Genomic DNA, 26,891 nt, shown 5'->3' with positions numbered 1-26,891 from the left:
AGGTCAGGTTTTGGGATCAGTAATTTGATATCCAGGGAGGAGGACTGCCATGCCAAATTTCAATTTGGCTAAAAGAACTCCCCATAGGTCTTTAATCACATGAGCAAAATGATCAAAATGATATTTGAAAATTATAAATCTGATAGTGGGTAAAATACTTTTTGTGATATTAAAGAGACATGGAGCAGCTTGTTCTAGGAATCCAAGCACAAGCTAATGAGGACAGTGAAAACAGAAGCAAAGAGGAAACACTGATGTAACTTAGAGGCCAGGCAGGAGTTACTGGGGTTTGACTGATGGTATGTAGAAAAGGAGAAAAGGGCAGGGAGGAATCGTTTCCAAGTATGTCACTGATTATAGGGCAAACGACCATGTGAACATGCTCTGCACACAAAGCAAACGTTGAAAACTAGCTCAAAGCTTATGTTTTACTGCTGATGAATCAGAAAATTCACCTTCACACATGAAGGATAGCATACTTAATTTTTAAAATGAATAATCACTTTTTCACTCCCCATGCTCAAGCCCACTTTCCATCTTTATTGATTCATCCACATTTCCATTCAATAAAACATGTACGAGTCTTCTGTACAAGGAGTCCTGGGATAGCTACAAAAGACATTCCCAGCCTCAGACACTCCCAGATATACTTTTAAATTTGAACTGCTTACACATCTAAGTGTTAATGGAGATATGAACACAGGGCTATAGGAGTGACTAATTCTGCCTAGAATTGTTAGAGAAGGCTCCATGATGAGGAGGTGACACTTGAATCAGACCTTAAAGGACATTCATGTATTCACCAGGGAAACTCATAGAGGAGCATTAGTGAGAACAGCCCATGCAGATACACAAAGTATGAAAAAAAAATGGTCACATTTAGAGAATGTCCAGTCATGCAGCCCAGTCATTTGATGTTGCTGGATCACGAGCAGTGTATACTGGGGCACAGTGGGGATATGGAAGAGGGACACAGATAAGCCCAATCATGAGTGTTGGGCCCAGATATTCAGGAGTCTTATTGCTTGCAAAGGACTATATAGCGCATCCAATATATAAAAAGGAACCATCAGAGATTCACAGAAAAGTGAGCTTTCTTGAAAGCTCTAAATATTCAATTCTTCATTATTTACAGCATACTAAAATCTATTTGATTCGATAAGTCGTGGGCTGTCACTTCTTCCTCATTCCCCTCCGGATTTGAGAAAGACTATGCTAGCCACTTTCAGGTCTTCATGACAATGAATCCATCCAAAAAACTGCAGATGCCCAGATCATCAAATGCAATTACCAGACATCCCCTTCCTGGAAGGTGCTTGGTGGGTCTTTTGTCACACTTTTCAAATTGATGACTGATCAGGCCCTGGTTCTTCCTCTCTTGTGAAGGAAAGCACAATGCACTGGAGAAATTTTGAATGCACCTTTCCTTAGCCATGAATTAAATTCACAAAATCAGGGTTTTCATTTGCTCATCAGGCATGATGCTGCTATGTTAGGGCAGACTTGTCTCCTGTTGCAACACTGCTCCTCCTTCCATAGCATCTTTACTCTGTCAGGATAGACCACTCACATGTTCTGGGGTTCTATCCAGGGGCCCAGCATCTAGGAATTACAGGATAATGCCCTGCTCTTATTCATTTCTGAAGTGTCTCCTTCCCCTCAGATAGGACCTGTCCTTCTTTATGTCTCCTGTCAATTTCTTTTTTTCTAGACACATTTCCCTGCTGCTTACTAATAACCAGAGTGACTGATTCGACAGCTGGTACAACCAAGTGTGGAGAAGTAGGATCCTTTCCCAGCGCTCAGAAGGAATGGTAGAGACAGGCATTTTTTTTGGGGGGGGGAGGGGGGGTGGAATAAGCTCACAATCTGAAGCACGTGTCACTGCCATGGCTGACAGACTTAGCATGTGTGTCCTTTACACGGGACCCAAAAGATTTCAAAGGCTGAATCAAATGCTGTGCTTGCTTTCTCTTCTCTCACTTTCCAATTTTCCCTTTGCAATAGAAAAAGAAATGTGTCTCAGTCTTCCTGACAACACTGAGATATACGAACTATCATCTCCCAAGAAAAGGGTGGGGGGGAAACGCCACCAGGTGACCACTCAACTCTCGGCTATACCATCGGCTTCTCCAGGAGAGTACATGGATATTCTAGATCATCCCTTTGACTTAACACAGAAGCATGGTGAGCAGCACAGTGAGGTGCTCTGGGGAGATTAACCACTGTGCCCCTTCTCCTCCCTGCTGGGTTTTTAAGACAACATCAAATTGCCAGGATGAAATGAAGGTGACATCCCTTGAGGCAAGATGAAAACAATGCCAGGAAGGGAAAGGAAATCCCTGTTAAGAGAAGGGACACCTAAGAATGGCCATGGCGCTCGGGCACTAAGATTCACAACTCCATGACTGAGGATTGCAGTGTAATAGCAGTAACTCCTTTTGTCCACCCTCCACCTCCAATGCAAAACGCAATATGGGCTCATGTGCCCCTGATAGGAAATCTGGAAAAAACTCTATTTGCTTGGAAACAAAGAACTAAACACACTTAATCCTACTTGTAGCGCCAGTCATTGGGCATATGCAAAATAAAGATTTGACTGCCTGCATAAGACATTTTCAATTCAACCTTGAGGAGCCAGCTCAATATTAGAACATGCCTGGTTGAGCCCAAAAGAGGAAAATGCACTGTGGAGCAATTAATAAATGTTTCTTAATAATGATTACTTCCTCCCTCACGTTCTGCTATTGGTGAAGAGAAGCCAGAAACCTCCACATAATAGCTCAGATCCAGGATCTGGAGTTTGGGGAACAAGTGTTTGCAGACTCATTCCCTCCCACTCATTCAAGGAAGCCCAGGTCTGATGGCCTTAAGGACAAGTTACAAAATGCCATTTGTTCAGCCAGGCACCTTTGTGATAAACGTGGGAGAGATGGCTGGATGGGTGGAAACCAAGGGTTAAAGACAATGAGAACAGTCATTTAATTGCCTACTTGGTAAATGTGTCTGGAGACTCTGTCATGGTTCTCTTTTACAAATCACAAACAGCTTTAACAATAGGTGGTATTTCACTTCTTTTTCTTATTTCTTTGGACAAATGTAAAGTTTCCTATGCTGTGCAAAGTCTTTAGTTAAGCAGATGGCATTGCTCCATTATACGAAATTATGTCCTTTCTTAATACAATTTCAAAGCTATGCTGTGGCCTCCCTCTCTTGCTTGTTCACAGCAGTCAGAACCCCAATAATACCACATATTCTGAAACCACCTGCACCTCCTGCCAGAACATTATCAAGCCCAGGGAAGGGTTAGGAGACTGGGGCAGCTCACCATTTCTTTTCTCACCTTAGCCCTCATCCTGTGTCTTCACCATTCTAAACTGTTTTCCCTTTGATTTCATTCTGTGGCACTTTAGGGAGTGATTCCATTAAATATAATAACAGCACAGTAATACAAAGAACATCATTTTCTAGTGCTAATAACTTTCATTTTAAAACCACTTGTACACTCCAATATTTAGCAAAGCATAAATTTCTCAAGACCAGCAGACATCAAATTCGAAGCTTCAAAGTTCTGTTTCTTTGCGGTTTGTAATCAATCTATGTACAGAAGGACTGGAATGCCATTTAAAGTCAGATTTGTTTTTGATGCTCATGCTGCTAGCTTTACTGATGGGAACTCACCTCTCTGCATAAAATAGACACATGGAGCATCAGCAAAAGGACCAACAACCATATCAGGAAATCATGACACCTGCAAGAGGATCATCACTGATGAGATGTCCATATCCTCTACCCTTTCCAGAATTTAAATTTCATAGCACTAATAGGGATTCCCAATTCTTAGACTGGTCATCAGGAAAGAATCAAAGAAAGGATTTTTTTATTATCATCGAGTTCAAATTTATGCTAAACTGTCATTGCCTTTCACCCCATTCTGGCCATTGGGACCACAAAAATGACAGCAAAGGTGAGAATAGCACTTCACCACCCTGGCTGCCCTTTTGTAACAACATAGGAGCTTTTAATAGATGTTAGCTCCCGGGCCCTTACTCCCTTCCCATCCAACTAAATCAGAATTTCTCTGGGTGGGGTCTTGAGGTCTGTACAGTTTCTTAAAGCTCCCCTGGAAATTCTAACCACATGGTCAGGACCAGGATGCACTGACATAGGGAAATCAAAACATAGGGAACTGAAGACAGCATGGGAGCGAGTCAGCACATTAACACTTCCCTGAGGTGGTTGAATCAGTGATAAATTTTAGCAGGCTCCTTTATCTGAAAGAGGAAAATGTTAACTTCTGATGATCAGAGCAAACATACTTTATTTGAATTACCTCATTTGTCATCACTACCTCTCCCACCCAGTCTCCCTGCTGCTGCTAAGTGTGTGTGGGATGCAGATCTCGTTTCCCCTGCAAGACAGTGAACTAGAGCTATACCCCCACAGTTCTGAGCACAGAGGTGCCAACTGGTTTGTTACTCGTAGCCCATGAGGAAGATTCTGCAAAAAGCTGACCACATGGAGAATGTTTCAGAACAGACAAGTGCTCGACTTACCTAGTGTGGGTTAATTTTGGAATTGGGCTGAATGATCCGGGTAGGAAGCACTTCCCTGAGGACTGAGCCGCTAGAGGCCGCTCTGAGCCAGATCCTTGCTAGCCGGTGTTCTAAAGTGCAAGCACATCTGAGAGAGGAAGTCTGCTCAGTAGCACTGGGAGTCATGGCAACACAGGGGTTCCTATTTTTAAACTTGTAGGTGAGCAAGCACTCATAGTGCGCGTGTATACTGGTGGGGGAGGGGGTTCTGGTATATTTCAAAAGAATATTCTTTTGAGGTCTTGAGTTTGCAGGTGGCTAACAAACTGTGACAGTAAGATCCTTTATGGCCTCATGTCCAGAAGCACTGGGAAAATTTTGATACATTTTAACCATGGTATTCTGAAATTCTGATCTTTGTTTCTTAGGTGTATTCTGCTAGCTTCTTAGGCAGGTCATGTTGTGTCACAAGAAAAATAGGTCTAGATCAGCTATTTAAAACAACTTTCTCTGGATACCCCATTCCTCATGAGACCAATCAAATGGATGATGTAGATTGTCTGTATACTTACCATCTAGCACAGGATTCAGGGAGTCAACCTACCTATAGAATGTGTCACTAAGTCAACTATCAGTGGATGTCATACTGTGAGGTGCAAAGGAGTGGCCCCTACACAAATTTGTTTCAGCCTTAAACAAATGCAAACTTATCCTACCTGTCAAAAATGAATAGTGGCCCTGGAAGACATTTGTAAATCATGAGAGGGCAAGGTGTTGTTTTGTTTTACTACATGTCCCTGACAGTATTTTCAATGGGTCTGTAACCTCCAGGAGCTTCGGTAGATTTTTAGAACAGAAAGCTTGCTCTTGATTCAGTTCCAAGGACTTTCAGGTCTACAAAGACTACAAGTTCTTGTCCTAGATGTGGCCTAAGGACTCTGAAATATACAGGAATAAGAAAAAAAAATTATCATCCTTTTTAATCCGAAAAGGCAGACGTGAGCAAGATCATAGCAAGGCCAGTAAACAGAGATGGGACACACTTCGGGACAGGAAGAGAAATAAGGCTCAGACTAGAACGTCTCTAACATGTGTGTATTGGATGCTGTTCCCAGACTGATTCTGGATTTACCTTGGCGTCAGGACAGGAATTCACCAGAGGCCAAGAAAGGAAACTTTTTATTACAAAAACGCCCTGTGCCTCAGGTTAATGAAATGTTCACATATGTTCCAGTCCTATCTAACTGACTCTATCTGCTCAGCAACAGAGATGGCCCTCAGAAGGATGGACAACCTGGAGCAAAGTACACCTGGAATCTTTAAAGACTTGGGTCTGAATCCCAAGTAAAGTAGGCAAGTGACTTAACCTTTTGGGGTCTCAGTTTCTTTCTCTGAAAAATGGAAGTAATAATGTCTCTATACAGTACTTTTAAGATTAAATGAGGCCTTATAAAGCACTTGGCACATAATATTCACTCAATAACCCTTTTTAAAGTAAATTTTCTAAATTGCTGAAGCTTAGTATTTTTAAGTACCAAGCTTTTCCTTGATTATAAGAAGGCTTTTAAATGGAAAATTTTAGAAAGGTATTACAGAGTTCTCTGACCAAAGATAATCAATATAATTTAAGTTCTTAATAATGACCTAACAATGACTATGCTATTCTTTATACAGGGATGTTTTAAAGGGGGTATATGTTTCCTGGGGAATATATGGCAGTTTGCCCCAGATGGTCTTAGACAATAGCCCCTTTCAAGGTCTTCTGCTGGGTTTTTCTAATATTTTATGCACCTTACCATTCTGTTTGTTATTTCTTAATACTGTCTGCTGGCCTGCCTGATTCTCATTACATTCATCATTTTTAATCTATTGTCATCTAGGATATCAGATAAGCAAGTATCTCAGATAGTACTGGCTACCTACTAAAGATATGTCCTTGGCCATCACTCTAGTTAACAGAACTTTTTTTTAACAGGGCATCTTACTGCCCTGGTCACAAACTAAACTTGTCCGCTTCCCTTGCAGCTAGCTGTGACCACTGACTGGTTTCTAACCATGGGCTATGAGCAAAGTATGGGACTTCTGAGTAACCTCCTTAGGGATAGCTCAGCCTCCTTCCTAACTTTAATCTGCTGCTTGAAATGATTTGGCAGCCTTACTGGGCGTGGGGGATGAAGGCCACATCATATAAACAAACAAAAAAAAAAATAGAAAGCTAGCAGGAATCTGGGTTCTGATAATCATGCAGCTACCACACCAGCTCTGGACAGACTGCCTAATTCTGGTTATGTATCCTATTTAAACTAGGGGACTGATACTCCAGGCCATATCTGGTGTAATTGCCCCAAAAGTTCTTAGGGATACATATAGAACTAGAGTAAGTGAACTTTAAGTTAAAATAAACCACATTTTAGGACAAGAATTTGTACCAGTCATTTTAGTTCAAAGCCCTTTTCTGCTTTCTTCGTGGTTCTTTGTTATGCTCTAGATACAACAGATTGTTGTGTATATCACCTCTCCTTTCCCAGGTAACAGAGGTAGGTTCACCTATGAACACACGTGCAGTGTGGTAACAGAACAATGAGAATAATGACCCTGGGTAGCCTGTGGGATCACTATATTAAGTCATGGTCTATAACACACACACACACACACACACACACACACACACACACGGCTTTTTCTCTAGTAAATATTGAGAGAAATTTGACATGTTAAAATCTATGTAATGATAAACTACATTATCATGACATTCTATCATGCATTTTTGCCTACACAAAAGTCCTCAGTAGATCGTCGTTCAAGGATGGGGGGAAAAGTGGGTGAGAGTGTCTGAAAATGCCACTGAGGAAATGAAAAGTAAGCATCTAAGTTTTCTCTGTTGCTATCCACAGGTAATCTATGTAGCAGATACAAGAAGCCCTCCTATATTTGTAGTAATGGTTCAGTAAGATTACATATATGAAGATTCTCTGTATGAACAATGGCCATTTTTATTACCCTCATTACTAGCAGGATTATGAACTTGAAGTTTGTGATCATCAGCCCTTATATCAAACACTAAATGTATTTTGACACATATCCTCATTTAGATTCCTTCTGTGATCTCTTTCAGGGAACTGTGAAATGGACTGCTTTGCATGAATATAATATTGTCACAGTGTAGATTCCGTGGTTTTTCTGTTGCTTTGTCAGGAAAAAATCTTTCCTTTAGAAAAGGACATTTATGGGTTTCTTAGAAGTATGTAGAACCACTTGACTACTGAGTCTACCTCCTTTGCCCAAACAATGAATGTGCTAGGGATACTCGGCAACCATCCTTATACTCATCGCAACATTAAAAATGGAATTAAGACTGGAAGGAAATACCTAGTTGATATTCATAGAACTCCAGGCAAGCCATTTGAAAAGATTCCTCCCAACTTCTTTTTTTTTTTCCTCCCAACTTCTAGCCCACATACAACCCTTCTCAGGTGATCAACTAAATAAACAATCTCAGTGGTGATAAGTTGGAGAATTTAATATGCAAAAGTGTTTCTATCTAGTTCTTTTAATACATGACTCCATTTGACAGATGTAAATGTACACACACAAATATGTCCTCTGTGGATGTGAAACACACATACATGCATACAAGAACTCTATGGTCATCTGTGCACACTGGAAGCTAAAGGCAGGAAAGACTTGAAAACTTTTAAATGAAAGCCAATGAGAAGAGAGGGACAAAGATCAATGAACAGAACAATCCCATCGACAAAGAGGTGGAAAAGGAAAAAGAAAAAAAGGTAGGGGGGTAGAGTGAAGCAGTGATGAATGAGGAAAAGAGAGCCTGAGCAGCGAGGGAGGCAGCAGGCAGCCCCCGGCCGGCTGCTGCTGCTGGAAGCCGGACAAGGGGGAACAGATTTCAGCAGCAGGGAGCTCTAATCTGTCAGCAGCAGCTCCTTCATGTGTGACCAGCCGGCCCAGCTTGGGGACTGGTGCCAGTCTGGGCACGCTAACCCCGCCAGGCCCTCCCGGAAGAGAAGGAGCCACTGGTAAAAGCCTGAAAGTCGAGGGAAGGTTCCTCTGCCCCAGCTCCTGCTGCCAGCCTGGTCCTGGCTTCTCCACATGGCCCTGTCTGCGGTGCTGATTCAGACCCCTTAGCAACCCCAGTTCCTTCCAAATCCTTATCAGCTACATCAGGTCCTAGAGAACTCCTTCCAGGAGATGACCACCTATGTATCCCTGACAGCTCTACTGGAGAGGAAACAAGAAACAAGAAAAAGGCTCAAACCGTTATTTGTTTGAAACGAGTAAGGTCTTGTATAGATGCAAAAGCCACAGAACTATCTCTGCTCTCAAGAAGCTCATGGTAGGCTGACCTTGGCCGGCTCCAGTCCAGCCTTCACTCAGGCTTCCAGCCCATGTCTGTAACCATAAATGACAGCACTCTAGCTTTCTGGCAACTCGCCTCCATCCTTACCTCCACCCAGCCAGCCTTTATTCTCTGGTGGGAAGAGAGAGCAGATGGAGAAATGACTCCCACTCAATCCCTAAATAACGCCAGCTTCAATTCCCATTAACTGTGAATTTGCACCCTTGTCTGGGTAAGAACCAAGGAGCAAGAATCATGGGGCTCTTGCCAGACCAGGGCAAAGGTTAACAGGACAGGCCTGGCTGCCGGCCAGCCCTTCTGAGGACATGGTCAAGCAGGGAGCATGCTCTCTGAAGAGTGCCACTCTTGCCATCAGGACACTTGGGTGCTGCCCCCCTCTACCTCCACCCAGCCTCTAACAGGTCAGTGATCCCCCTGAGACTCTGATCTCACATTTATAAAATCATTCATCATTCTACCATCCATTCCGTGAGGATATATATACTGAAAAAGCTGGATCAGACGAGTGCCAAGGATCCTTCCAATTTTGATTTTCAGGGACAGGAGGGGCCTTTAAGCGTAGTTAATGTGCAGCAGGGTGAAGGGCTGAAACCAGATGCTTGAGGCAGAGCCAGGCCAGACTTTGACATCACACTGCCTAGGCTGGGGAGGCCCTGTGCCTCAAGTCTCTTAAAAACATAAAATAGGGGCTGTGATTCCCATCTTCATTGGTGCTTTTAACTGCCAAATACTTATCAAGTGCCTCTAACATATTAGGCTTTGTGATGGGAACACAGAGGTTAAAAAAATCCTGCTCTCGTGAAGTCTGAATTCAACTAAGGAGAGTAAGACGGCAAAAATACTTAAGGATAAAATATATACAGTATGTCAGATAAGGACTACCAAGAAGAATGAAGCAGGCGATGGGGGTATTGAGCTCTTGGGAGGGTGGGCCTATAAGTTGTCTTGCTAACAGAGCAATCAGGAACATCTCCTAGAGACACATGCATGGGTCAGGATTTTTACAAGTATCATCTTAGGTAACTGCACAATGCCTGCTGTGCAGTCCGTACTCATAAAGACAACCAACACTGGATTTCCTAACATCCACAGCCTGGCTGACAATGGGGCTGCTTTAGGACTCTCTTCTTAACCCTTACCATTGCCACTGACCCATGTCCTTATTGAGGCAGATTTGGTATTCTCCACTGAGAGCCACTGCCTTACTCTGTTCTTACTTCTGTCCTCTTCAAGACCATCCTATTCCTTCCCAGGGACAATGTACCACTTGTCTTCTCTCCCAGCACAGATGTGCATCCTCTCCCACCTCAAACTTGTCCTCCATGAAATGGAAGACTTTTCCCATTCATTCCTTCTTTATCTCCTGCCCTCTCTTCCAATTATAAATAGTTGTTTTGTTTTGTTTTTAAGGAAGAAGTAGAAAAGGAGGAGGAAGAAAACAGAAGAGAAGAAAGAGGAGAGAAAAACCAACAATGTCACGGGTGCGTTTTAAATTGTACAAGTCAGCCATAGAATTACATAGTGATTATGGAAAGAATCATGCAGGGGTCTCAGTGCTAAAAACATTTGCAAATGCTCCTCACAGGTTTGAATTTAAGGAAAGGAAGCAAAGATCACTTACTGAAATGACTATCTATCTGACAGGAGAATGAGGAAGATAATAGTGAAAGGGAATATAAGGGAAGGGAGAAGAAATGTGTGGGAAATATCAGAAAGGGAGACAGAACGTAAAGACTGCTAACTCTGGGAAATGAACTACGGGTGGTGGAAGGGGAGGAGGGCGGGGGGTGGGAGTGAATGGGTGACGGGCACTGGGGGTTATTCTGTATGTTAGTAAATTGAACACCAATAAAAAATAAATTAGGGATCCCTGGGTGGCGCAGCGGTTTGGCGCCTGCCTTTGGCCCAGGGCGCGATCCTGGAGACCTGGGATCGAATCCCAGGTCGGGCTCCCGGTGCATGGAGCCTGCTTCTCCCTCTGCCTGTGTCTCTGCCTCATTTTCTCTCTCTCTCTGTGACTATCACAAATAAATAAAAAATTTTTAAAAAAATGAATTGTTTAAAAAATAAATTAAAAAAATAAAAAAATAAAAAGATTAAAAAAAAAGAAGAAAACAGAAGTATCTTAATAATCCTCCATTGAGTCCTTTTTCCGTGGACAGTGAAAGCACTGAACAGATCTTCTAGGATGTTTATTAGATTTCTGAGTTATTCTTTTCCCCAATCTGTATCTCCTACACCACTGAGCAGTTAACATCTCTCTACACACACAGGTGTGTCTTGCTGTACTACATATTTCCAATGAAAATGTAGCTTTCCTTAGACTCTAGTGGATTTCTTTAAGCAGGTGCAGGGCCATGATGCCTGACAGCCCACTTATAACTATGTTTTCATGGAACCTTTTGGCTATTCACAGATAAATTATGTTAAGTAAACCCAGAATACATACATATTTGCCTTCCCAGAAATCTGCCAATACATGGCACTCCATGAACATTTAATAACGAAAAGAGGGTAATGACCGTGCAGCTCTTGCCCAGTGTCTAAAAATGAATGGACTCAAATTCTCATTTATCTCTTAATCTCTCAGCACTTTTCTGGCCACAAGAGTCAAGTGGGTATCCTATGGGAACAATCCATCTACTACAAGGGTTTGAGGATAGGGAGTATTCCTCAAGGTTAGAGGAGGACTGAGTTCATCAGAGCTCTTCTAGGAGGAGCCTAATAGAATACCTTTCTTCCCAGCAACTATCCTCACCTCTCACAGGCAGGGCCAGGAGGAGGATTCTGACCTTTCAGATGGCAACTTTTATGGGAAAGGAAGCAGCTAAACAAATGTTGAGTAGGAAAACTGAGGATGCCAGGGGGAAATAATTAGACAAGATTCATAAAGAGGTTTGCTCTGTTGAGATCCAGCCATCACAAAGAGCATCTGTTTTTTTCCAAAAGTTGGGTGCACCGGGTGTTCAGGACAGCCAGCAAGCCTGGAGGTCAATGGCCAGTACACCATTACCCAAGTGACAGCAACAGACTAGCAGCATATTGGAACACACATTGAAAAGGAAAATAGCCATTAACTACTCCCCCAGGGAAGTGATAAAGGAAAAATACAGACATGTGCCTACTAATAGCTAACAATTCTTCTCTAGCTCAGGGGAATAAAGACAGGTTTAGATGACTGGCCTACTCACTTTCTAAACACTTTCAGATTATCTGTTATCAAAACTGTTAAGATTTTTCTCAGGAACTAAGTAAGATCCTTCACTTAGGGAACACATGACAGAAGAAATTATTCAACTCTTTCAATCGAATAAAGTTCCCAGTTGGAATAAAACTCTATCTCAGCATGGCTTGGGCAGCAGTATGGGACACTGGACTACATTTACTAATAAGGCATAAATGAATGCTACAAAGTTCCAACGGAAAACTATTCTTATTAGTGTACAAAGTAAGGTTGTCACATATAACAAAAACAAAAAAAACGGGAGCCCTATTAAATCTGAATTTCAGATAAACAAGTTTTTTTTTTAGTAGCAGTAGGTCCCATGCAACATTTGGGATAGATTTATAGTAAGAGATTTAGCTACTGTTTATCTAAAAGTCCAATTTAACTGGGATTTTGTATTTTTCTAGCAACTTTGCCAGGCCTGTCCAGCAACCTAGAGCCTATTTGGAGATAGTCACCAAAACCATACCTGACCAGCCAAGTTTCAAGGAAGTTGAAGTTCCCAGTAGGGAATTTGGCATAATACCTGATAAATAATGTTTATTTCAAGAATACTCTCTGAGAATGCTTATAGGTCATTTAAAAAAAAAAAATCTTCCTTGATAACTAACAAGTGAGTCATTTCAAATGTATGTCTCTCTTTGGCATTCAGTGATAACAATAGAGCCTCCAATCCGTGGTCCCTAAGTCTAGAAAGAAATCCACTTTGGTCAGGTATAAATGAGAGCTTTACCTCCCCATACAACACTTCCGCTTCCGGAGACAACAGGGCCTGTTAATGTTACTGGGTTTTCAGAAGGCCAGAGGAAAATCCACTTCCAGACTCCATATTTCTGGTGTCATGGGGGCTGGGTCAGTCCCAGATACCTCCTGAAGAGGCTTCTTCCCGCTGCTATTGCAGAGAGACAAGAGCAGCAGGCCAAAGAAAAAGTCATCCTCATAAAACAACCAACCATTTGCAACAATTTTATTTGCAAAGGTTTCCTGCTGTGGCTAAATGGTGTGGCTGCTTGGTTTGTTATTTAAAAGAGTGACCCTAGTGAGACCAAAGCTCTTGAAGGGGGGAAAAAGAGGCCGATTTCAGACCAGGATACTGTAAGAGGAGCTGGGACTGAGTGTGCCTAATTGAATTCTACTGATGATTCCAAGTACTGCGCCATACAATAATAGCTCAGACTTTGAGGATAGCTCCTTTATAGTCCCCATTAGTCAACCCCAATCCTTCCTGGACCTTGATAGAAAACGATATTAAAATAGTCTCAAGAGAGGCTAAAGACTGGATTCAGGAGCCCTGAGGAGATGCACTTGAGGGCAGGGAAGGAAGAGGGATGCAGGTATGCAGACAAGGGAGACAGCCAAGAGAAGAGGTCTCACAGGCAGTTAGATACAGAACCCTCCCCCACCACAAAAAAAAAAAAAATCAGGTAATTGGGACAGAAGAGAAAGTGCACAGAGGAAAGCCTTTAGTGGAGAAGCGCTTTGGTAAGTCTGAAGACACTTTTTATGCAGTATACGGGGGAAATTGAGGTAGACTCTCTGCTCTACCCTGGGACTCAAGGAATTTATGAATAATCTAGACTGTGTAATCTTGTTCTTTTTAGGACAAACATGGCACTGGGTATTTGTGGCCATCTTGCCAATAACGTCTGAGGAAGGAGAAAGGAGGACTAAGGAGTGCTCTCTTTCTGAGTGGCCACAAGACACAACAACAAAAGTCAGAACCAACTGTGGTTTTAAAGGTGCAGTCATCAGAAACCAGACTTCGAAGAGAACATTTACATTCTAAGGTAAAGTAAGCCCAATGGCAAGTGAGAGGATGCAGAGGATGGCTCACCTGGACAAAGTTTTAGGACATAAGCAGGCATTCCTGGACCAAAATTTATGGATTTTAACTTAACACTCGTTTGATTTCCTTGGTTGTTTGGCAGACATTTTGGTCTAGATAGTTTTCATTGTCATCACTGGTTTTAATGGATGAATATTTGGTAAAGTTATTGGATGACCTGGTAAAGTCACTGGCATCAGATTTTAATTTAACACTACAGACCATGGGAGAAAACCTGAATGTACAGAACCAAACAAATAGTCATTTTTTTCAAGGAAATCTCTATTATCTTGCAAAGAGAAGCAGAAGAAAACTCCTACAGGGTTGTTCTGCACTGGGCAGTTCAGCATCTCCGAGGAGGTCATTTATTCACTCCAAGTGTCTTTCTTCCCTTTGCCACACAAGACACCAAGAGTGAGGGTACTTGGAAATAAGTAGGACAGAAAGGTCACTTCTTTCACAGAACTTACAGGGACAAGAGATAAAAAAAACAGAGAGTTACAACTGTCTGAAGAGTGGCTTTCCTGGTCAAGCATAAGATGCAGTGAAAGCATATCACAGGGTCCCATTAGCCCATGGTCCAGGAAAGCTTCTCAGTGGAAGTGATGACAGGACCCAGTCCTGAGGAATGAAAAGGAGGCAGGTGAAGGAGCATCTGCATTTACATACAGGTGGGAGGAGACTCCTGGGAAATATATTCAAGGCAGAGAAAGGAGCTAGAAGAGAGAAAAAAAAACATGGTATTTTCAAAGAACTAAAGTAGGTTCAGTATTGCAAGAATATAGCATTCGAGGGAGAGCATGGCAGGAGACAATTTTGGAAAGATGAGTGGGCCTATGCAGTGGAAGACTTTATAAACCATATCAAGGAGATGGGACTTTATTACAGGAGCAATGAAAAGCCATTGAAAGGCATTAAGCAGGAGAGTGATGAAATCACATTTTCATTTTAGATCACTCTGGCTGCAATTTGGAAATTGGAAGGAAGCAATACAGAGAACCAGAAGATATTTACTAGGCCCTGCAGCAATGCAGGTGAGGAGAGCCAAACAGGGACATGGCATGGGGATGCAGCCGTGAACATACTCCAGAGGAGATCCGTGGGAAGTGGCACTAGGAGACGGTCAGCTAGGAGATGGTGGAGATGTGAAGGCAAAGATATTTGGGCAATTTTTACTTTAGGCAGCTGAGTAATAAATAGCATGTAGTCTTTATAGGTGGTACAGATTTGTCCAGAAGAGGGTGGGAGGGGAATGGGAGAGAAAGCAGTTTGGCTGTGGCCAAGGTGTAAGGCCCCGTGGCATCCAAAGAAACCTATCTAGTCACAGTTGATGATATAGACTGGGGTTCAAGGGAGAACTTTCAGCCAGAGGTCATTTTGGAGAAACTTACAGATATCAGTTGTAACCTTGGCAACAGAGGACAGAAGAGGGGGTCTGGGACAAAACCCTGAGAAGCATCAATATTTAAGAAAGGTCTAAAGGAAGATGAGCATGCTAAGGACTTTGTGATAGAATGACTAGAGAGGTAGAAAGAAAACCAAGACAGTCTATACCAAACAAGCAGTGATAACCAGCTAAAGCAGAAAGCAGAGTTCAAGGTGGGATAATCTTAGGATTGGAACACAGACAGAGCTACCTTAAAAGGAGCTATGCAGGAGCTACATTAAAAGGTGCCTGGCTGGTGTCTGACTCTTGATTTCGACTCAGGTCATGATCCCAGAGTCCTGGGATAGAGCCTGCATCAGGCTCTGCGCTCAGCAGGAAGTCTGCTTGAGGATTCTTTCTCTCCCCCTGCCCCTACCCACACTCTTGCTCCCTCATTCTCTCTAAAATACATAAATAAATCTTTTTTTAAAGGTAGCTTTAACTTTAACTCAAATTAAGAGCTTAGGTGAGGGAGTTTAGATAAAGTCCCTTCCAAAGGTTAAACAAGTATAAGTAGGTACACCTTCAACCTCCACTAATTATATTTCAACCTCCCCAGAGTACACTTTGATATTTTATTTAAGCTGGATGGTACCTGAGTACATGCTTTCTGCATAGCTTTCTATTTGTCAGATATAATTCATAATGAATTTAAAATGGATGCTCAAAACATATTGTTGAATGAAAGGTTACTGAACAGCATGTATAGTTATATTTCCATTTATGTAAAGTTATAGATTTAAATGTGTATATATATATATATATATATATATATATATATACACACACACATGCATAGAGAAATAACTAGGAAGATGTTCACTAGTTATTTCCATAATGATTATCTCTGGTTCGCTGGATTTAAGAACACTTTTTCTTTTCTTTCTTCTTTGTGATCTTCTGCATTGTCTGAATCTTTACAATGTTCACGTGCAGCAGTTTTATACAAATCACAGAACCACAGAAGCCTCATATAGAATCTTCTGCCCTACACAGTCACATGATATCCACAGGAGGATGTGCTGGAGTCATGGCTGGATTATGAGGTAAGGTCAGGGGAGCAGAACTCTACCTATATCTTCTTCCTACTGAAGAAGTCGGACTAAGATCAACTACAGAAGGCTCCTCTTTGGCAGCCATCTCACATTTCTAAGGCAGAGAGGGAAGCAAAGGAGACAAAAACCAAGGACAGAACCCTCCTCATGTGCCTCCAGACCCACATAACCTATTCTCCATTCCCTCCCAGTACAGCAGCATTCCTAAGTAAAGGGACTGGTAGGTCCTCCCTCATGTCTATGCCCACTGTGTCTTTTAGAGCAGTCAAGTATGTAGGGCTCACAGAGGCCTGCCTACAACTCCAGACTGAACCTCTTACATGAAGACTGATTATGGGCAGTTTACACCTACAAACATTATTCTCTTGAATCATAAAATGGAAACAATTTTTAACATCTGTCTCATAGAGTACAGCTTTGAGGGTTAAACGAGGTCAAACCTGCAAAACACTTAAGTAACACCTAGTGCATAGTAAGTGATCAGTAAGTGGGAACTGTTTTGTATCTCTTAGAATAGGAACCCAGCACAGCAAGCTTTGGATCTGAAACACTCCCACCATCACAAACGACTGCCATCCCAGTGGCCAGCCTTCAACCTCTGACATCTTGAACTATTCTTCCCAGCCTTTCCAAACCTCCAACCCCAATGCTGAAAGCCCTCCTCTGACCTCTGCCATCAGTGTGCCCTCTGTCCCACACTCACCTATTTAGCATGTTGGACTGGTAGATTCTCTTCTCATGGGTGTTGTAACAACTGCTCTTGGGCTCAGGGATGAAGCTGTGTTCAGACAGCATGTCGGAAGCAGCAGTGGTGATTATGGCAATTCCATCCCTCACTCTGGCAGGGAGGCCATAGTCCCATTCATCATAGGACACAGAAATGAGGCCAGTGGGGAACTCCGAGGGCACTGTGTCTGTATCCCCTGCCACCAGACTAGGTACAATCCATGTGTAGCCGTAGCCAGTCAGCCCTACTGAGTTAGCTACTTCAAAGATATACGTGGCTTCTTCCTTAGTACAATAGAGAAGAATGATGGGGCTCTGCAGTTTCTTGAGCTGGTTCTGGATCTTAGAATCTCCATCATCCAGGGACATGTCCAGCAGGAGGACTTCCTCTAACTCCCAGCCCACGAAGCTGTTCTCAATGGTGCTGCGAATCTTGTTTACAAAGTCCTGGTAGCCAGGGAAGTAGGTGGTGACAATAGAAAAGATGTACCAGTCATACTCTTCCATGATATTGAGCATTACAGAAGCTTGCTGTTCAATTGATGGGCCAAACTGGAAGAACATGGAGGATTCATCCTAGAATTGTAAAAAGGTAAAATAAAAAAAAAAAAGAAAAGAAAAAAGAAAAAAAAAAGATAGTAAGGGAGAGTCTGAATCAACTGGTTACAAAGGTTTGTGTTCATCATTTACTTTTTCACATGCCTTTTAAAATGGGATGTTTGAATTATAAATATTTGTAGTAACTTTATTCCTAAAACTACCTCTTAGATTTTAGGGAAAAATCAACATAGGTCTATATTCTCATTGTCTGAAATCCTTGGAGCATAGGGAAGCTTCCTACAATCAAATATGTTAATATTTCTATTGCAAAATACATAAAGAGTTGCATTAAGTGGAATAAAGACTCTAAATGGCCTCACATTAGTTCATGTGAGGTCTCACTGTCAAATGAGTTCTAGGAAAACACACACTTTTCATATTTTTCGAGCCTTCTGAACTTATCACAACTGTGGATGTCTAACACTTAGAATGAATAATGGAAATGCCATCAATTTACTCTTAAACTTATTGATGGAGGTGGTATACGCACACTGGCCTAGCAGGTGGGTGGTACTCAGGTATGGATATCAGGGAGAAGCACATGGTAGTAAGATTTGGTCAGTATATTTTCTATAAAGATGTAACTGCTAAAATAATAGCACGTTGAGTTTTCCATCTTCCCCTGTGATAATGAGACATGCAAGTTAGAGTAAGGTGCAAACAATGTACCTAAGCTACAAGTTAGGAGGACTTTTATTCAAGCTTATGTATAATTAAGGCTTATTTTAGATCAGCACATAGAAGATTGTTCTTTCTCTTACCTGTCTAATGCCACAGGTCTCAATTTGACCTGTCTCTTATACACATAACCTTCTGTCAATTCTGAGAATCTTATGTTTTCTCCCTCCTTTTGAGGGAGGAGACATTTTAAATTTCTCCCATTTTAAGCCATATTTCACCTGCTGTTTTGAGATGTCAAGCCCTGCATTTTATCTCTGCCTTACAGCTAGAAGAATCTGAAACCACAAAATGAAGACCCTCTCGGCCTTGTCCTTCTTTCTCAATCCATTTTCCCCTGACTTCCTCCTGGGTAATGGCATCTCTTTTCTTGGTCAGTGCCCCCTATCTTTTATCTGATGGTTCATCTCCATTTTATAACAATCCAGCTAACAAAATTGTGTCTCTCTAAAAGGGGCAGCTCTTTTTTATCCCCCAAACTAGAGCTTCAAAGTACAGTCACAAGAGACTAGGCTTCTAAACAAAATTATACAGTGATTTCTTCGTTCAGGAACATATTCTTGTATAGCTAAGAAATTGCTGAGTATTTTTTGGGCACCCACTATTGAAAAAAACACAGGTTGGGAAATATCCAGCTGGTATCCAAAGACCCTGATTCGGCAATGAAAGCTGCCAGCCCCTTTGGCTCTGCCAGAGCTATGATTGCTTCATGTGGCTTGAACTTTTCACATTTCCCACAGGCAATCCAGAATGAAACAGCAGATGCTTAGTCATTTGAGGGCAATTCTTTCTGCTAGGGGTAAAATGGTGCTTATCATAGCTCCTTCCTCTGGCTTAAACATACAGTCAAAGAGGAGCCTCAAAGGACCAGGGAATTCAGAGAAGCAGGAGTGGGTAGGGCAGGAAGAATGGATGGGAAGGAGTAGGAATTAATTCAGAATAGAATAAGAACTTCATGTGTGTTTATTCTAAATTGCTGCCAGCCTCTGCCCCTAGTTTCCTACTACAATACAAGTACTATTCTTCAGGTAATGCCAACTTTGTCCTTAGGTTATGGGATTCCAGGACAACAAAGTTGAATTATTCCAAGGCTTGTCAGGGGTCTACAGAGAACTACAACAGGAAAGGAACGTCAGCCACCCAGAAAGGCTTTCAGGAAAAAGTGATTTGTTTTCTTGTTACTTCCTGACAGTGTTTCATCTGAGACTTCCCCAAATTCCCTTTTTCCACTCTAGTTTTCACAAAATCTAGTGGATGTAACAAAATGACAAAAGCTTCCAAATACAACTTAATAGGTACAGCTAAGGATGAAAGGAATCCCAATTGTAAACAAAATAATTCAACCCATTCTATGCGAAGGGAACATATCTTACACCAGGAGGTTCTTGAATACCCTAACTCTCCATCCATTGCGAGACCACAGCTGGTTGAAATACACAGGGAAAGATAGCCCTGAGAGATAATCCATGAGGGTCCATAGTAAATGAGCCCATGCTAATGAAAATAACTTTAAAAGAAAACCAATCTAATATATACCAACCCTACCCTCTTTTCTCTTAGTCTTCTCCTAAAACCCTCTCACAATTAAAAACGAGATCTAAAGAAACTACCAGCTACTATGTGGAGAAATCCAATAATAAAAGGTAAAAGTAAGAAGAGAGGAAAACTAACATGGCTCTATCTCACCTCCATCATACCCTCCTCTTACCTAATTCTATCATCCTCTACAATCATCCTTTCTGACTCCTCTCTCCCAACAATGCCCATTTCAACTTTTAATCTTGCCAATCTTTCATTAAATAAAAGATGCCTTACATGACCATTTTATCTGTGGCATCAAAAAGAGGTTAATGAAGCCAAACAGAAATCAAGAGACAAGAGTTATAGCTTGGACAAATGTTTTCTGGTATAATGAGCGGCCCAGTGTTATTAATTTAGTTGACACATCAATCTGGTATACAGCAGTCGGGAATGGGACAGCTCTGTTTCAACAAAGCTTTGGGCTAACTATAAGTTGCAAGCAGTGACAGGCTTTGCAAATTATGGCCGAAGCCACAAATCAAAGAGCAATCTTCATGTGTGCATGGAGTGGAAAGGACTGGTGGCCACGCATCCATCTTTGCAGGCACCCAGCATGCATTGTGATCACCACAAGAAGTGTCATCTTTGAGGATGAAGGACGGGGATATATTTCAGTTTGCAGCCCACTATGCATCCCCACTTACATTTTTGTCTCCTAATGAAGATTTCCAGTCACATTTATTGCATGAATGTACTTCTTCACCTTGTCTTTTGGGCGTCTTTAAAGCATTAGTGTATAAAGGGCCATCATGACTGAGATAATTAACACAGGAAAGGTACAACTGTACATTAGACCCAATCAGCCTAGAACCATTAAGTTGAACCTTCATCACTTTAATGTTCATGGTATTTATTTGCTAATAAAAAAACAAAAACAAGTATTTTTGCATTCATTTACCAGTCTCCAAAATATTGCTGAAAGAATTAGCAGTTCGTGAGATTCCTCTTTTGCATCACCCAGATCTCCTACAGATCCACTTCAGAAATAAAGGATTACCTACCACAGATGCTAATAATGCCCCAACAATACATTTTAGCTGTCAGACCACTCTGGGAATTGTACGAGCTGAAGAGAACCACCTTGCCCAAAGTCATGCCCCCTTTCCAGGGTAAACTACCCCAAATGATTAGTTGTCATAGGGTATAAAGAACATGTCCTCTTGCCCTAACTCTAGACACCTTTGAAGGATCAGTTGATTTTCAGAACTTCCTACAGGGTTGGTTGGAGCTTCTATTAAAACTGCATCACACCTTTACTTCTCCCTCTGCCCATTCCTTTTTTTTTTAATTATTATTTTTTACATATTTTTTAATTGGAGTTCAATTTGCCAAAATATAGCATAACACCCAGTGCTCATCCCATTAAGTGCCCCCCTCAGTGCCCATCACCCAGTCAACCCCACCCCCCGCCCACCTCCCCTTCCACCACACCTTGTTCGTTTCCCAGAGTTAGGAGTCCTCATGCTCTGTCTCCCTCTCTGATATTTCCCACTCATTTTTTCTCCTTTCCCCTTTATTCCCTTTCACTATTTTTTATATTCCCTAAATGAATGAGACCATATAATGTTTGTCCTTCTCCAACTGACTTATTTCACTCAGCATAATACCTTCCAGTTCCGTCCACATCGAAGCAAATGGTGGGTATTTGTCATTTCTAATGGCTGAGGAATATTCCATTGTATACACAGACCACATCTTCTTTATCCATTCATCTTTCGATGGACACCAAGGCTCCTTCCACAGTTTGGCTATTGTGGACATTGCTGCTATAAATATCAGGGTGCAGGTGTCCCGGCGTTTCACTGCATCTGTATCTTTGGGGTAAATCCCCAACAGTGCAATTGCTGGGTCGTAGGGCAGATCTATTTTTAACTCTTTGAGGAACCTCCACACAGTTTTCCAGAGTGGCTGCACCAGTTCACATTCCCACCAACAGTGCAAGAGGGTTCCCTTTCTCCACATCCTCTCCAACATTAGTTGTTCCCTCTGCCCATTCCTGCCCGATCTTCTCAAGGGCACTCCCTAATAAACCTCCTGCATGCTAATCTTGGTTTCAGGGTCTGCTTCCCAGGGAACCCAACCCAAGACTATTTAGTTCCCTTTCTCAAAATGGAAAAGAGATGGCTTTAAAAGAAAACATGATGTCTATTTTCAAACACAGAAATGATCTATATGTTAGAAGGACAAGTCTTTGCCCATTAGCTCCAGAGGAGAAAACTGGGACTTATGAGTAGAAATATTAAATGTCATTATTTGGTTCAATAGAAGAACAGGTAAGCAACTTAAAGCAATTTAGAATGGAATGAACTCATGAGATAGTGAGCTCTCTATTGCTATAAGCATTCAAACAGGAGCTGGATTATTATTTGATAAAGGGATTCTCCCCAGCACTCTGCCTGGAAAATGTCACATTCTCCTTCAAGGTCTAGTTCAAGTGTCATCTTTTCATGCATATCATCTTTCTCAACTTCCCCAGGCAAGTTAGTTCTCTTTGCCCTGTATTTTCATAATATTTTGTACATGCCTCTATCTTAATATTTATCACAGAGGAAGCATATATGCCTCCCTCCTCCCACTAAAATGTATGTTTCTTAAGAGCAGGAACTATGCCTTATTCATCTCTGGATCCTTTGATGGCATATGAAAAAAAGTAGTTTTGTATTAATATTAAAAAAGAAGGTTCTGGAGGATCCCTGGGTGGCTCAGCGGTTTAGCACCTGCCTTTGGCCCAGGAAGCGCTCCTGGAGTCCCGGGATGGAGTCTCACGTTGGGATCCCGGCATGGAGCCAGCTTCTCCCTGTGTCTCTGCCTCTCTCTCTCTCTCTATCATGAATAAATAAATAAAAAGAAAAAATTTCAGAAAAAAAGAAGTTTCCTTTATTGGGTGGGAAATTAATTGAAATAACTGATGGCCTCATCTGGTTCCAAATTTCTATGCTGATGGCACATACTGACCTTATAGAAATTAAATCAGCTATGCCTAAATAGTTATTTATATATATATATATATATATGTGTGTGTGTGTGTGTATGATATATATGTATATATTATAAGTATATAATATATTATATTATATATATTATATGTATATAATATGTATATATTATAAGCTGCACTTTTATAAGATGTGACGGGATCCCTCTTAGAGCCAGGGAGAGATGTAGAAAATACTAGTGGCCATTTCCTTACTCTTCTACCACAAATTCCTTGAAAATATAACTTATACTCACCTCCCCTCCAATTCTTCTTCTCCCATTTTCTATTACACTAACTCCAACCAGACTTTTAATGTCACTAATACTCCTCTTGTGAAAGGCAGAGGTGACCTTGATATTGCCAACTCCAATGTCCATCTGTAATCATTGTTAGAGTCATTAACGTACCCTCCAGACTGAGAAGACACTTTAATAACCAAAAAGCAAAGCAAAACAATTCCATACCATTTACACAGTTTTGTTCAGAGTAATTTACTGAGAGGAATGGGTAGACGGCTGACCCACAGCACTACACAGCTATTTTCCATCCCTATCTATGCCTTAATCCCCAGATTTTGTGGGTAGAGGAGCATGGTGGTGAGGTCACAGGGTAGTTATCTAAACTGGTCCTATGTGTGCACTAGAGGATCTCTATTAGTCATTGAAAGTGGTGCTACCTGTGTGCCAGGGATAGGGGGCACAAGACATAAGGCCAAAGATGAAGTCAGTGTTGTCAGCCTTCCTGCAATCATCCTTACCTGTGAGCTGCATTTAACATGGGTAATCACTGGCTCCTAGCTAGGCTTTCTTTCCTTGGGCTTCACATTCTCTTGACCTTCCTCCAACCTTACTGGCTCCTCTTTCTTCTGACCTTTCAAAGCTGAGGGCCCCAGAGTTAATCCTTAATCATGTTGTTTCTATCAACATTTACCTCCCCCAGAGATCTCATACAATCTCCTGATTTCAATCCTATCTATATGGCAATCACTCTCACTCTTCTTTCTCCAAAACTTCAAACTTATGTGTCAAAGTACTGTTCTACATGTCCATTTGGATATCTTAGAAATATAGCCAACATTTCCAAAACCGAACTCAGCCTTTCCCATTTCAGGTAAAGGCAATTTAATCCATCCACTTCCAACCCCTCTCCTTCTCTGGAATCCTACATCCAATCAACCAACCTTGATTGCTGACCTTCAAAATGTATCTAGAACACAACCTATTTTCACCAGCTCTGTCTGAGCCACCATCATCCTTCACCCAGTCACTGTAAGAGCCTCCTAACTGGTCTCCCCTCCTGCCTCTGCCCCCAGCCCTCTACAGTCTTCGCTCAAAAAAAGGAGCAGGATGATCCTTTTAAACTTATATCATAAGATGTTATTCTCTGCCCCAAACCCTCAGTGGCTTCCCAAACTACCAAAAAGAAAAAGCCAACAGTCTTGATTTGGCCCCTTAATGCCCCATGGATCCCATACTCTCCCACCCTTCCTCTCACTATGCCCAGGTACTCTGACATCTCTTGAATTTATATACTCTCCTGATCCAGACCTGTATTCTAGCTATTTTCTCTGCATAAAATACTCTTCTTCCAGCTATCCAGGTATCCAAACACACCTGTTTCAATTCTGCTAAAACCTCAACTTCTCAACAAAGCTCAATCCTGGCCCTGCAATAGGATATTAATGCCGGCCTGAACCTCTCATCCTGCTTCCATTTTTTTCTTATTGCCTTAGCATTTATCACCATCTGATAGACTACACGAGTACTTATCTAATATATTTGTTATGGACTTACTCCCTCTTCTCAACTAGAGTAAACACCAGGAGAGCAGGGATCACAGTTAGTTCATTGCCACAATTGAGTACCTGAAATGGGGCCTCAGTAGATGTTTGTTGAATTTTAAAATGCAATAACTGTGTTGCAACCAGTTAATCCTCAAATCTAGTTTATCTTTTTTGGCTTTCCAACTGAGATTATATTTTTCTAGTATCACAAAGTGTTTCACATTATTCAAATCTAAGTACTTCATAACATCATAGGTATTATGGTCTGCTAAAACATTAACATAGAATCAGAGTAAATAAATCTGATTTTCCTTCTAGTCCCTCCTGGTAGTATATGAGTGACGAAAATCCTGTTCTTCTTCTAAATGCAGTTCTTAGGAGGATCTGTGTTTGATAAAAGGCTAGAACTGCTAGACCTTGAAAACTTTCTCCACTACCAATGGATTTAGGAAATAAGTATGGAAATGATGGGGTAAGAGGCCAGAACTAAGAGAAGTTCTGGCCATTTTTTTCTTTCCTTCTTCCACACTAAGAAGCAGAGTAGAAGCAGAATATGGAGGACAAAATCTCTTCTCTCCGGAAATAAGTTTCAGGTATCTTCTCCCCACCTAACTCCAAAGATCCCCTCCTTTGGACTAGAAATTCTGATTCCACATTATCAGTTTTTCAGGTAACTAAGACTGCTGGTGATAGTTACTGAGGGTGGGTTTGAATAGTGTCAGAGTTTTGTGAGCATTGCCTTGCAAGATAGGGAAAATGCCTAATGTTCTCCAGCCTTGCCATTAGTCAGAAGTATCATGACTGAAAAACATGATGGAAGCTCACTAGTGGAGAATCATGATCTTCCCTGCCTGTTAAATGCCAAATACATTCTTTTTTAAACCTTTGCACACAAAGGAGAGCACTCTGGGTTTTCAAAAGCCTATGAACAAAAAAACTTAAGCAGATTGGCTGTGACTAACAAAACAATTCCTGCAGAAGCCAGCATTCTTTTTCTTATTTGCTTTTTCAGAAGATAATTTGGCTTTCTCCTTGAATTTTGCCCCATTTTCTTCCCTGACTGAGCCTCCTTCTTGGATGTGCTTCAATTGCTAAATGGAAGTCACAGTTGAGAAGCAAACTAAAGGTATCCACTGTGAGAATGCCTACAAGGTTCTTCCTATTCCAGGTCTCAGAGACAACATAATAGCAATAGCAATAGCAATAGCAAGAAAGCTTATAAGACAGACAGAGGGGGGAGATACAAGGGAGGGGAAAAAAAGGCAGAGTTCCTCTCACTAGCATACTCAAATAAATACGGAATTAAGGAAGGGACCAAAGGGCTTGGCGAGTACTAACAGAACTTCTAGAATGTGTTCGTGCTCCCCTGTAAGGTATCAGGACTGCCAAAATCTTAACAAGGCTATTTCATTTCATATTAAATTAAAATTCCTCTCTATGGCCTACTCCATTATGTACATCAAAACAACTCTCAGATGGATTGGCTTGTATTTTTATTAAGAGGTCCTTTTCTATAAAAGAGCAAGCTGACAAGTTCAGCAACAATCAAGTTTGGTGATTGAATAAAAGTACTTTTAAATAAATGCAAGGAAAGAAGGCGGGGGAAAGGAAAAGTTGGAAAAGAAAATGAAAGGGATAGAGAAAAATAGTGTAAATATTAAACTAGCAGTATTAGTTAGGCAGTAGGATTTTTAATATCAGACTAAATGTATTTAGGCAAATTTGTAAAATCAAGTGTGGGGGCACCTGGTTGGCTCATCAGTAGTACATGTGACTCTTGATCTCAGGGTTGTGAGTTCAAGCCCTAGACTGGGTGTGGAGCCTACTTAAAAAAATAAAGTTTGTTCAAGAATAATATCGATCTGAGGATTTAACAGGATAAAAAGAAAGGCAACACAAAACTAAACAATTTAACCAAGGTAAAACAAAAGGAAGTATTAGGTATGAAATCCTACATCCCAAAAACTGTCTATGCCTTCAAAGTCTTGCCACTTAACTTGAGCCAATGGGGTAGAGTTTACAGAAGAACTGTGATTATTAAAAAAGGACAGGGTTAAATACAAACTGGTAATGGTATTTGACATCCTAGCAGCATTTTTCAGAA

General features: G+C 41.4%; 1 protein-coding gene across 11 annotated transcripts in view; it reads right to left on the bottom strand.

Moving 5' to 3' along the window:
- The window catches only part of GRIN2B (glutamate ionotropic receptor NMDA type subunit 2B), a 505,856-nt gene that overhangs the window by 179,346 nt on the left and 299,619 nt on the right, over nucleotides 1–26,891 (bottom strand). For all 11 annotated transcript variants that reach the window (XM_049102486.1, XM_049102484.1, XM_049102490.1 and 8 more), the window contains one exon: nucleotides 17,146–17,744. In XM_049102486.1, the coding sequence (XP_048958443.1) occupies nucleotides 17,146–17,744 (599 nt within the window). The remainder of the gene's footprint in view (nucleotides 1–17,145; nucleotides 17,745–26,891) is intronic.

This window comes from Canis lupus, chromosome 27, assembly GCF_003254725.2.
Source record: "Canis lupus dingo isolate Sandy chromosome 27, ASM325472v2, whole genome shotgun sequence".
Classification (NCBI taxonomy): domain Eukaryota; kingdom Metazoa; phylum Chordata; class Mammalia; order Carnivora; family Canidae; genus Canis; species Canis lupus.
Note: the sequence above shows the minus strand (reverse complement) of the source record. Positions and strands in the feature narration are given on the sequence as shown.